Source organism: Macrobrachium rosenbergii, chromosome 9 (genome assembly GCF_040412425.1).
Source record: "Macrobrachium rosenbergii isolate ZJJX-2024 chromosome 9, ASM4041242v1, whole genome shotgun sequence".
Taxonomy (NCBI): domain Eukaryota; kingdom Metazoa; phylum Arthropoda; class Malacostraca; order Decapoda; family Palaemonidae; genus Macrobrachium; species Macrobrachium rosenbergii.
The window spans coordinates 42,770,587-42,783,331 of record NC_089749.1 but is presented as its reverse complement, the minus strand read 5'-3'; the positions used below and the strand labels follow the sequence as shown (position 1 = coordinate 42,783,331).

The 12,745-nt window shown below is 38.1% G+C and overlaps 1 protein-coding gene across 1 annotated transcript in view; it reads right to left on the bottom strand.

The window, feature by feature from the left end:
- Positions 1-623: 623 nt before the first annotated feature.
- LOC136841735 (leucine-rich repeat-containing protein 28-like) overlaps positions 624-12,745 on the bottom strand; it is a 171,348-nt gene continuing 159,226 nt past the window's right edge. Inside the window, 1 exon segment of the mRNA XM_067108990.1 lies at positions 624-1,428. Within this exon segment, the coding sequence (XP_066965091.1) occupies positions 888-1,428 (541 nt within the window). The 3' untranslated portion in view covers positions 624-887.

Below are 12,745 nucleotides of genomic sequence, written 5' to 3'. Positions count from 1 at the left end.
AAGTAAGGTGGAAGAAAAAGATTATGAACAGAAGTACAGTAAAAGGAATGAAAGAGGTTGCAGCTAGGGGCTGAAGGGATGCTGCAAAGAACCTTAAGTAATACCTACAGTGCACTGTGAGGTGCAATGATGGCACTACCCCCTACGGGGAGTATATGGCTTAGTAACCAGTGCAGGCTGCCAGAACACAATGCCTTCACTCATATGTACAGGAACTACTTTTCTGTTATTTTTATTTATTCACAATGAGCTAAAATTGGGTATTACCTGATTCTTAGCACTTTGCTCCTCTTTTTAGCATTGTTCATTTTATTCCTAAATTGCAATTGTTTGGTGAAACAATATTATTGTTTTTTGCATAAAAATTGTTCACAGTTACACTGTACAGCATACATGGAAATGGTAGGAGTAAGAAATTCAAAAAGAATTTTGTTTAGTTGTGTAGAATGCTAACAGATAATGTGATACTGTATAAAACTATAAAGTGTGGTGCATTTCATAAGTCTTCTCATAAATAGAACTGACGTTATTTGGCAGAAATATATGACAAGTAAGTTACACCATTAAGTATAAAACACTCAACACTGTTGGGTGATGGAAAATCAGACCATTAATGAAACAAATTTGAAAAATTTACACTAAAAATTTATTGACGGTCAGTATTATTTTAGTAACTAATCTTTACAAATTTGGCATAGAGAATAACAAACCATGAGCTGACATACAGCAGAATATATGACTGTAAAACTATATAAAAACTGATATTCCAACTCGGTAAATGTACAAAAATATAAACTATTTCAAATTACCATTTATAAAGCACCAGCTTACATATATACCTGTATACTGAAGTTATCATCAGTATTTGAGCATCACCGTTTTTTAAACTAAAATACCTGAACCATGCATGCATTTTCCAGTTGTCTATTTAGCCACAGTGAGAAATTGTCTTTCATTGCTCTTACATCTTCCAGATATCTGACATTGCATCTATCACAGCAAAAGTAAAAAACTGTTGGCACAATATTCCCCAATCCCCCCAGTCTCTTTGTGACTGTCAATTTCACCACCTTGATGCTACAGTAAGTGAATATTGGACACCTACACTTGGCATAATTACAATAAGATACAGGGCCTACCTGCAACAGACAGTGTATATTTGGAGGAACAGAGCTGAGAGATAAGTGATCCAATTTCACAATAGGGTTTGTTTTTCTGCCTGAATTAGTAGCAAATATTCTAATCTTTTCCTTCCACACAAAATGTAAACACAGTTCAAACAGAGGGGGAACTGAAAAGTCCTTGTTTGGTACGGTAACCTTGTTTAGTTGTGAAGGAAGCATAAGGCATCTAGGATCATCATTTCTTGAAGGAACTGAGGTTGAAACAAAAACTGAATTATTGAATATGGCTGCTTCTTGGAAACACCTGAAAAATTAAAGGCACTCTGTAATATCACTTACAACTCAAATGAAATTTTTAACAACTCTTACCTTCCTGACTATATTCTACAACAAATTTTTATATATCATAGATACAAATACTTTACAGTATTTGAATGTCAAAACTGTTCACTGTTTAGAACTTTAGACAGTGCATGCCTAAATAAACTACATTTAGAACTCTTTGCTTGCCTCAGTCCTCTCGCAGTAAATAATCACCACAGTCATCCCAAAATAGCAAATTTCAAAAATAACATGTATTTTTCCTAACATGCAAACCTGAAGTTCTTTACATAGAATTTAGCTTGTGAGCACAAGCTGGAATGGCCATTCACACTTACCACCAAGGTAGTAAACTCCTGACAGGCAGGGGGAAGCCCCACCACCCGTCTATCTGCCCTCCACTCTGCCTTCCCACCCCGCCCAGGTGCCAGAGTGAGGGGTGGCTGAATTGGGCCATTTGTGTAAAGAACTTAAGGTTGCATGTTGAGAAAAATACAAATTATTTTTAAAATTTTCTATTTGTTCTTACACAAATACAAACCATTGTTCTTTACTTAGGAGACTTACCCAATGGTATGAGAAATCTGGGTACTCTCAACCAACTGGCAGGCTTGCCCAACCTGGGGTATTATCTTCCTGGTTTATTTAGGAGCAGAGGAAGGGACCCCACACCTCTAGCATACTGCACATATGGGATACACCAGATCCTAAACTTTTGGATCATTAAGAGAGGAGGGGAGCTTGAATCCCTTCATTGCCAGTGAAAAGACTGGTGCCTAGTCTGACAGCTAATCTGCTTTCATGCCTGTCCAGCTTATATATGGAATGGCACTCTGACTCCATTTACTGTAAAGGAAGGAAGAAAGAGAGAGAGGAGAACCAGTCACTCCTATCCTGTCTCAAGATACAACCAGATACTGTACTTACAAAGGGGTGCTCCCTGTCAAAATGTAGTGGGCTCACTATCCAACCCATTGAGCAGCCACCACTGATCCAAGGAAATTGTGGCCAAGCCCAGTGGGCAACATTCCACAGGTAAAACATTCTGCAGGTGATCATACCCAGTCACCTCTCTGCACATAATACTATAACTGAGAGCCAATAAGTTCCTACTGAGTGCAAAGGATAAGGTAATGTCCCTACTATTATGAGCGTTTGTCTGGGCTGCAATTCTTCCACGCTGGAAGAGAATGCCAGCAAATCAACTTACATAGCTAGGAGATATAGTGTACTCCGAAAATTTCCTTAACTCTGTTAGTACTAACTGAAGAGTTGTTAACATACAAATCTGATGTGTCGAGTTCTTCTACGATAGTACTGCAGCACTCAAACAGGACTCATTAGTATCTCGCACGAGTCACTACTGAAAAATCCTTCAGTTAGAAGGACAAGCAAGATTCAGACGTAACCGACAGTTCTAAATCTCATTAAAAAATTAGGGACATTGCTGAACAAAGAGATCTCCATCCTCTTGAGTGCCATACATACAACAGCCCAGATAACTCGATTACACCTATACCATTGTCAGAACTAAACGAAACAGTCTCTGGGTTCAGACCATGTCTGACAACCCTCTAAGAGACTTGTACAGGCTACTCACCAAACTCCTACAGGTGAGAGTCATGACCCTCCAGGGTCTGAATCCCAAAAGAGACTGAAAAATCCTTCAGTTAGAAGGACAAGCAAGATTCAGACGTAACCGACAGTTCTAAATCTCATTAAAAAATTAGGGACATTGCTGAACAAAGAGATCTCCATCCTCTTGAGTGCCATACATACAACAGCCCAGATAACTCGATTACACCTATACCATTGTCAGAACTAAACGAAACAGTCTCTGGGTTCAGACCCATGTCTGACAACCCTCTAAGAGACTTGTACAGGCTACTCACCAAACTCCTACAGGTGAGAGTCATGACCTTCCAGGGTCTGAATCCCCAAGAGAGAGAGAGAGAGAGAGAGAGAGAGAGAGAGAGAGAGAGAGAGAGAGAGAGAGAGAGAGAGAGAGAGAGAGAGAGAGAGACTATTATAGCTTCTCGGGAGTATAAAAGAGCTCCCTTGAAAAGAGAGATCTACTAGAATCAAATCCTGGTTTAGGACACCATGCCTTCCAAAAACTGGGGTTGAAAGAGGATTTCACAGCAGAGGTAAGTGAGAAAAACACCACTACCTACTGACAAGTAGCTCAGACCAGACAGATACCTTGTCTCCAACACCAGTAATTGGAGACAATTATTATCTTGTAGACAGCCGCCCACTACCTACTGACAAGTAGCTCAGACCAGACAGATACCTTGTCTCCAACACCAGTAATTGGAGACAATTATTATCTTGTAGACAGCCGCTCAAGGAACAAAAGTATCTGGAAAATCCTATGGAGAGCAAAGAGAGAACCCTCTCGTCAGGGGGAGAGGCTAGAAAATGTCCATACGTGAAATGCTGGAACTCTCAATGCCTGGGAATACCCAACTACAAGCAGCTGGATCTGAAGTTTACCCAGAGGAATATTTCTTAGGACCTTGGACCATGCACACATAGGAAGTCTTTGTGGAAGTATGGAGAAGAAAGAACCCCCAGAGATACCTGTTGTGCTGAACAGTGGCCCGACGTAAGCTCGGAACCTCAAAATCTTCAAAAATTTTTTTGCCAAGCAGGTGCTTAGGGATCATACATCCCTTGTACCTGTCTCTAGTGGTAAAACTGGTGTCAAAAAGTATCTGGACATAAGCCCTAAAGTGAGATTCACCACTGAGCAATATCCAGGTGCACATCCTACCCCTTGTTGGATACACCCGACCAAGAAAGCAACCCTTGAGTGTTAAAAGATAATCTGTATCTATGAAAAAACTGTGAAATTTATTGTTCTTATTATTTTATATATATTCATTAATTGTAATTGTTCACATCTTTAATAGTGTATCTCTCTTGTTTCAGAATAGTTGTGGAAAGGTCCGCCCTTTAGGAAATTAGACTTGACTGAAGCTGTATGTAATTTAATTTGTTAGTATACTGGGATTTAAAACTACTTGAAATATTATGAATTGCTACAGCAGAGATTGTGTTATACTAGACACAAAAAAAGAAAAGTCTAGCACAGAAGCCCATTGTGTGAGGGATAGTGTAAAGTGCATGATAAACTGTATTCATATACTGTACAGTGCTGTATTTTGGATTACTTTATGTTGAAGTTTTGAAAATTGTTGTTGAATCTTTAGAAAACAAATGTGATTTATGAGTCAGATTTCCTTGTTGAGATGTTAGAAAACAAATGTGATTTATGAGTCAGATTTCCTTGTTGAGATGTTCTGTTGTAACAGCCACAGAAAGGAGACTTTTGTGCTTCAGGTATTTTTGTATCTTGGAAAACAGTGCACAGTGTATGGTGATCGAAAGTCTTGAATGAAAGAACTTCCTACCAGAGAGTAAAGCTGAGGTATTTCTGAGAGGACCAGTATATGTGTGTATCTGAAAAATATCCTTCCTGTAGTCCCTCGGAAAGAGAAGTTGCTCTCCTTTGATTCCTAGTATCCTGTCCCCATACAAACAAAAATGGTTCAGAGGTAGTTGGCTGGTGGTAGTCAACAAAGACTACCCCCTGACAAAAGCCTTTGGAATGTTGCCTTTTCCTTCAGGTCATCTCCCCCATAGACATTGCCACATTTTCTACAGCAGAGGATCAAAGATCCCGTGCAAAGACCACCTAAAACATGCATGGTAGACAACTCTAGCCATTACCAAGAGAATCAAGTCTACCTGTGTTGTTGGTTTGGCACTGACTGAGATAAAGAGCTCTTTGACAAGTTTGGGGTGCGGAAAGAAACTTGCTATGCAGGACTGGCCCAAAATGAATTCTCTGTACAGACAGATGAAATCATAAGGCTTAAAACATTGCTAGTAAGTCATGGCCAACGCAACTACTAAGCAAGAGTGTAAGTGCTCTTAGTGGCAGGGAAAAACTGCAGATAATGCCCAGGAGTTTCCCCAAGCCCTTCCTGCTTACAGCTGAGCTTGATGACTTCTAGAAAAAGCAGCCCCTGCACCTCAGTATCTGAATCCTGGTGTACAGGACACTCATGCCCATTCAAGCACTGAAAACCCCTAGATGCCCCTCCTGTAGGAGTTGGCCCATCAAAAACCCCCACAGGATCTTTCCACACACGGCACACAACCTGTTTGGTTCTAAGACTGATAAGGGTACATACTTCATGAAAATGCTTGGAAGAATGTGCGAACACTTCCTATCCCAACCGGATACCTATCCAGCTCCCACATATCGGAAACCTCCAGAGAAGTAGGGAGAAAAGGCCAACAGTCCCTGGAACCCTTGCCTCGTCTAGTTACATATATGCTCAATATTCCATGTATACTTTTCCATCTCCTTAACCACATTTGCACTTAACAACAAGACTTGGGATCCAGTATCAACTAAACCACACTATTCATTCCTTTTCATGTCGACCCCTACTGTCATCCCACAATTCTTTTCATGTACACAGAAACTCGCTTCCTTTTAAACCAATTCAATCACCTCTTTGCATTCCTTATCCTTATTTTCAGAATCATCCACATACTCATATCCCTTCTTCTCCTACCCAACTGTACTGCACCCCAGTAAAACTATGCAAATGGAACACTGCTTAATACACTATAGGTTTCTCTACTCCATAGTGCACACATACAATCACACCATACAAATAACTTATAATCAACAGCACTTCTTGTATCAGATGTACCCCAGGTTCAGACATGGCTTTCAGCTCTCGAATGTCTCTAATGCTCTAATTTTCCGCATTCCAATCTTTTCTGGCCTCTTACACGCTTCTGTCATCACATCCATTCTCCAATCATTTACAGTCACTGGAACACCTATCTCCAAACCATCACTCGCCAGATCTTTCAAGCTATTCAAAACACTTTCAAACATCGAATCACCGCCTCCCTTGCTTGCTATCAACACAACCAAGCCCCTTGGCAAATACTCAGGATTCATACTCTATTTCATACTACCTTTCTCACTCACAGGTATTCTTGACAACATATCAGCTATCACATTCCATCCTTCTGCCCCCTCAACTTTGAACCACCTTGACATGGTGAGAGGGCTCTTGAACCCCAGGAATTTGTTCCTGGGTTTGAGTCCAAGAGTCCTATATATCATTATATATTTCATTGGATTAATTTTGTGGAATTTTCCACTTTTGTTCAAATTTATTGGACCTGATAAGTAGGGAAGATATCATAGCTGGGATTGGGTTTATATCCAAAGCTAAATAGTGGGAACTGTGGTAGGACCACCAACTACCCAATAAAGTTTGGACCTGAGAGATATCAGATTGATAGCTCAAGGGCGGAACTATTCCTTAGGGCTGGGCCACAGATTCCAAGGGGGTCTGGTTCTGAGGACAGGACTCTTGGCATTCTATCCAGTTTGCCTTTAATATGATTAGGGTGGGGATGATGGTATTCTTGTAATACAGGCAGTCCCCTGTTAATGGCAGGCTTTCCGCTCCTGGCCGAGCACCAGTAACCGAAAATCCCAGATAATTATGGTAATAAATGCCGTTTATGACGTCATAAGTGCCAATAAACCGCTTACCAGCGCTGATAAATTGCTTACTGATGCCAGAAATCACTTACCATCACCGAGAATTTGGTTAACAACGTTGTTAACCAAGCGCCGTAAAACCAGATTCCTGTTAACCAACGCCGTCGATAAGCGAGGACTGCCTGTACCCTCAGTCCTAGCAAGTGGGTTTGGCTTATACTTGGGCCACTCTAATCATGTTGTGCCACCCACTGTGGGGGTAGGGTAGGGACGTGGACATTTGGGAGTCAGCTCTCACTTGTGCTACTGGTGGAAGAATAAACTCCATGAAAGGCTGATGATATCTTTTTAAGGTTTTCAGTTCAATTATTTTTGCTCAAATCTTTATGACAAGGAAAAATAATGATTCAAGTACCCTGGGCCCTTTGATGGCACCATTTCGGCACAGTTGATGACCACTGCAACCTCCACAGACAACCTGCGCAGTAATATCAAATCAATGAATGTGAAAGATTTGAGAGTATTATTGCATATTGAGGATCTACCAGTCGAATGTGATTATGAAACAATTTCTACTACACTGAGTACCTTTGGTCCATTAATGGAAATTAGAATGAATTATCTTGAAATAGAAGTTAAGTGGGAAGCTTGGACTACTTTTAAAAAGCATGCAGATGCTTTCAAAGCCAGCTGCAGTATTGAGACACTAGAAATATGCCAATCTACCAAAAGAGGAAGTTTAACTGACAAAACTCCTAGAAATATGTTTGTCTATATACCCTCTGAATGGGCTGTAGATAAACACCAAAGCCAACAGAAGAACATTTCAGCAGGGGCTCCCAAACCACCCATGTGGCTGGTAGCAGCAGCAAAGGAGGAAAAATATAACTACTATAAATTCAGTAGATACCTCCAGAAAAAAGTAGGAAGAATAAAGAGTGGTGAGATATCTCAATTTGATAAAGGAAAAATTCTTATTCATGCAAAACCAGTGACCCAGGCACAGATGTTGAGTTTCATGCAGGTTAAAAATAATGAAAAGCTAAAAGAGATCAGACCCCACATGAACTTCAGCTATAGGAGATGGGTAGTCTTTGACAAAGATCTGTATGAATTCACAGAAGAAATCCTTAAAATGAGCCCACCATCAGTATGGAAGGTAAAAAAGATATCTAGTGCAAACATGATCATTTTGACATTCGAGGACCCAAATGTGCCATCCCATGTCACATTTGAAAAAAACAGAGTGAGAGTAAGACCCTTCAACCCAAAACCATCAACTGTGTAAAAACCCTCTGAGTTTGTTAAATGCTCAGCCCCTGAACATGGTTTATGCTCTCTGGCTCCAATGTGTGTTAATCGTCACTTGGATCACAAATCCATTGATATAAAATGCAAAAAATTTAAACTTGAGCAAGCAGCAATAAAAAGCAAATGCTGAGAGCATTAGCATATGTCAGGTAAAAAGACAAATGGGAACAGCTAAGAGCTATGCTAGAGCTCTAAATCCCTTAACCCTTAATACCACAAGGGATCCATGCAGTACAGGAGCCTCTTCCTTTGGAACAGTTGCTCCATCCCGTGGTAGAGGCCCAGCCCCTCTGACCAGGTGCTCAGTCTGGCAAGGCGAGAGCACATGCCTTGAAAAGAGGCAAGGCACCTCCTAAGGTAGATACGGCACCAGCTGGTTAAGAAAATCTACCCACACCTTTACCACCCCCCACAATAGATGAAGTATCACAAATACATTCTCTGCTCCAAGAAAAGGATTTCAACAAAAATAAAATACAGAAGAGAGAGAGAACCCTATCTTTCTCCCTTCTTCCATCTCCCCACAGCCAAAATGAAAATGATGGTAACCCTGAACTTAATGGGATCTGTACTGGCACTTCAGTGAGACCGAAAGAGTCCAGCATTTCGATTAAAAAAAACACAATAACAGAGATCCATCCTCATCCTGAAGTTAATAGCCAAAGAGAAAATAATAAGGGTACACATGGAAAGCCACAGATCCAAAGACCATTCATAAATTCAACATCCCAAAGAAACAAATCTAACAAGATAAAGGACTCTAAAAACTTAGACACAAACAATATCAATTTTACAGTGGAACTGTCGGGGTATGATTTCAAGTGCTGAATAAATCAAAACACTAACCAGGGATTCAGAGGCAAAGATAACATGTCTCCAAGAAACAAAAATTGGGTACAAATTATATAACCCTGGTTTAAATTATAATTTCTACAGATCTCCTCAACCAGGGGAAAGAGCTCAAAGAGGCACAGGTTTTATTATCCATATATCTGTAAAATGCAGCATCATCCAACTTGACACATTACTTCAGAATTGTGCTGTACAAATTTATATTGATAAAAAGATCACTCTGTTCTCTATATCTGCAGCCTAGATTGGAGGGTAACAACAGGCAATTAGATGTCTCTGACCTTCAACACCTAACTGACCAACTACCATCCCCATTCATATTAATGGATGATTTTAATGCAAAACATACTTTTTGGGGGGGTATAATGTATGTGATAGATGGGGTAACATTACTGAGCAGTTACTTGACAGGAGCGATATAGTTTTATTGAACAATGGATCACCAGCAAGGTATGACATATACCATAATTCCTCTTCAGCCATAGATTTAACTATATGTTCCTCAGCTCTTGCACTAGAATACCAGTGGTCAGTGAGGACCTTTATGGCAGTGACCATTGGCCCATAAATCTGAAATATATTCATAATACTTGATCTCCATGCTACCAAAGTGGAAAGTAGATGAAGCAGACTGCCAAAGTGGAAAATAGATGAAGCAGATTGGAGTTCATATGAAAGATTACACACACAAAAGAATTCCAAGGACTTCCCTTCTCCAATTCAAGCTTATCAGCACTTGATTGAAGTGGTACTAGATCAGAGAAATGTATACATAGAACTGCAGGTTTGCCAAGGCGTCCAGCTGTTCCTTGGTGGAATAAGAAATGTGCAGTTGCTAGGAAAGTCATGAGAACATGCTTTTGTAGATATTTAAGATCACCTTGTGCGGCAAATAGAATAACGTATGCCAGGGCTTGTGCAAAGCAGAAAAGACTATGAAAAAGGCTAAGAGACAGTCATGGATAAAATAGATCTTAAAGGTTTCAGCAAAAACCCAATCTAGCCAGATCTGGAATAAGATCAGGAAATTGCAAGGTAAACACATATCTCCAGACCCACTACCTATACTAAAGGTGGAGAATGGATATATACCTAATCCTAAAGAAGTGGCAGAGATGTTTGGCAAGCACTTTACCAAAGTTTATCTAGTGGAACAATTATTAGTGTCAGCTCTCCTGAATTTCAGCAAAATCTGAAAATTTACATCAAGGCCTGGCCTGCACTTTCCACCTCAGTCCAATAATACAGAGGTTTATACAAACATAAAATACCTTTCATCTTTTCCATGGACTTTTAAAAGATGCTGAATATCTTTAGCTAACTGCATCATCAAAATCCCCTGAGAGGATGATATTAGGTTTGAAATGTTAAAGCACCTTTCAGAGACCAGTAGGGGCTTTCTTGGTTCTCTTGATACTTTTAATGATCTTTTTTTTTCATTAACTAAATGTCTCTCCAAAGATGTTATTTTTGTTCATTGTATTGTTGGCACTAAATTGTGTAAACAAAAAAATGATTTTGGTATATAACAAATTGTAAAACGATCAAAACAGCAACACAGAGAAAATATTGTCACAAAATGATGTCATGAATTTGTAACAACTTGCAGTTTTACTGCAGCAGTATATTTCCTTGGAATCGTAAAAAAAGTTTTATTCAAAAATTCACCATAAATCAAAATATTGTGCTAGAGACTTCCGCTTGTTGCAAAATGAAGGTAAATGATTGAATATTACTAGAATGTAAGAATTTTAGCTTGGTCTTTCTTGCTGCCTGATTCTCGGCAATTGCATTTTTCGACCATTTTGGTAGAGTCAAAGTTGACCAAAGGTTGAAATTTCAAACGCACTTATGATTTATATGAAAATATTTCAAAACTAATAAGAGCTACAACCATAAGTTATTTTTTGTTGTATTTAAAAATATGACATTTGCGCACATTTTCAATCCATATAAAACTTTATGTAACTTACTAATAGAAAACGGTGCAAAATTACGACAATGACTAAAGAATTTATGAGATTTTCAGCAGAGTTAGCGCAGATGTAAGGAAAAAGTTTTTCAAAAATTCACTCATAAATTGAAATATTGTGCTAGAGATTTCAGACTTGTTGCAAAATGAAGGTAAATGATTGAATATTACTAGAATGTAGGAGTTTTAGCTACAATTGCATTTTTTTGACTATTTGCAGTCAAGTCAAGAAGTTGACTGAAGGTTGAAATGTTGGGCACTTATCGTGATTTATATGAAAATATTTCAAAACTGATAAATGCTACAACTCCTAATAAAACCAAAGCCATCAGAGTTATTTTTTGTTGTATTCTAAAATGATATTGCACACATTTTTTCTTATATAAAACTTTATGTAACTAAATGAAATAGAAAACTGTGCAAAAATTATGACAAAGTGACTAAAGAATTTATATATCTTTATGAGATTTTCAGCAGAGTTAGAGCAGATGTAAGGAAACATATGTTTTTTCAAATATTCACCATAAAATCGAAATATTGTACATAGAGACTTCTGTTTGTTGCAAAATGAAGGTAAATGTTTGAATATTACTAGAATGTAAGAGTTTTAGCTTTGCATACCCTAAATTGCATTTTTCAAATCATTTTGACGAGTCAAGGGAAGAAACATATGACCAATGGTTGAAATTTTGGCACTTACAGAAGGCAGAGCATGATTTATATGAAAATATGTCAAAATTGATAAAAGCTACATTTGAACCTTGAGTTATTTTAGTTGTATTGTCAAGGATGAACTCCATCTCCAGTAATCGCACATTTTAAAAAAAATATAAAAATACGTTATGTAACTTGTTTCTAATAGAAAACAAAAGTAACAAATGAAGGTTAACGACAAAGTGACTAAAGAATTTCTGAGATTTTCATGCAGAGTTAGAGCAGATGTAAGAAAACGTTTTTTCAAAAATTCACCATAAATCGAAATATTGTGCTAGACCATAACTTTTTCAATAGTTTGTTGCAAAATGGAACATAAATGATTGAATATTACTAGAATGTAAGAGTTTTAAAAGAATTGACAATTGCATTTTTTTTCGACTATTTCAAAAATAAGAGTCAAAGCACTAAATCTAAAGGTTGAAATTTTAGCACATCGTGATTTATATGAAAATATTTCAACTTTGAAACTTGATAAAAGCTACAACAACAAACCGGAATGAGTTATTTTTGTTTGTAGAAAAAGCTTCGTTCTTCCCATGAAAAAGCATTTAAAGCCCACATGCATTTTCATTGCTGTATAAAACGTTATCACATGTAACTAATCAGTATTTATAGAAAACAGTTTGTTATCAAAAAAAATTACGACAAAGTGACTAAAGAATTTCTGAGATTTACAGCAGAGTTAGCGGTTTATAAATGTATGTGAAAAAGTTTTTTTCAAAAATTTTTCACCATAAATCAAAATATTGTGCTAGAGACTTCTCTGTTTGTCATGCAAAATGAAGGTAAACTGATTGAATATTACATTTAGAATGTAAAAAGAGTTTTAGCTTTATTCAACTTGCATTTTTAATTGTAATATTTCAGTTTTGTATAAAAGTCAAAGTTGGGGTAATGACTGGT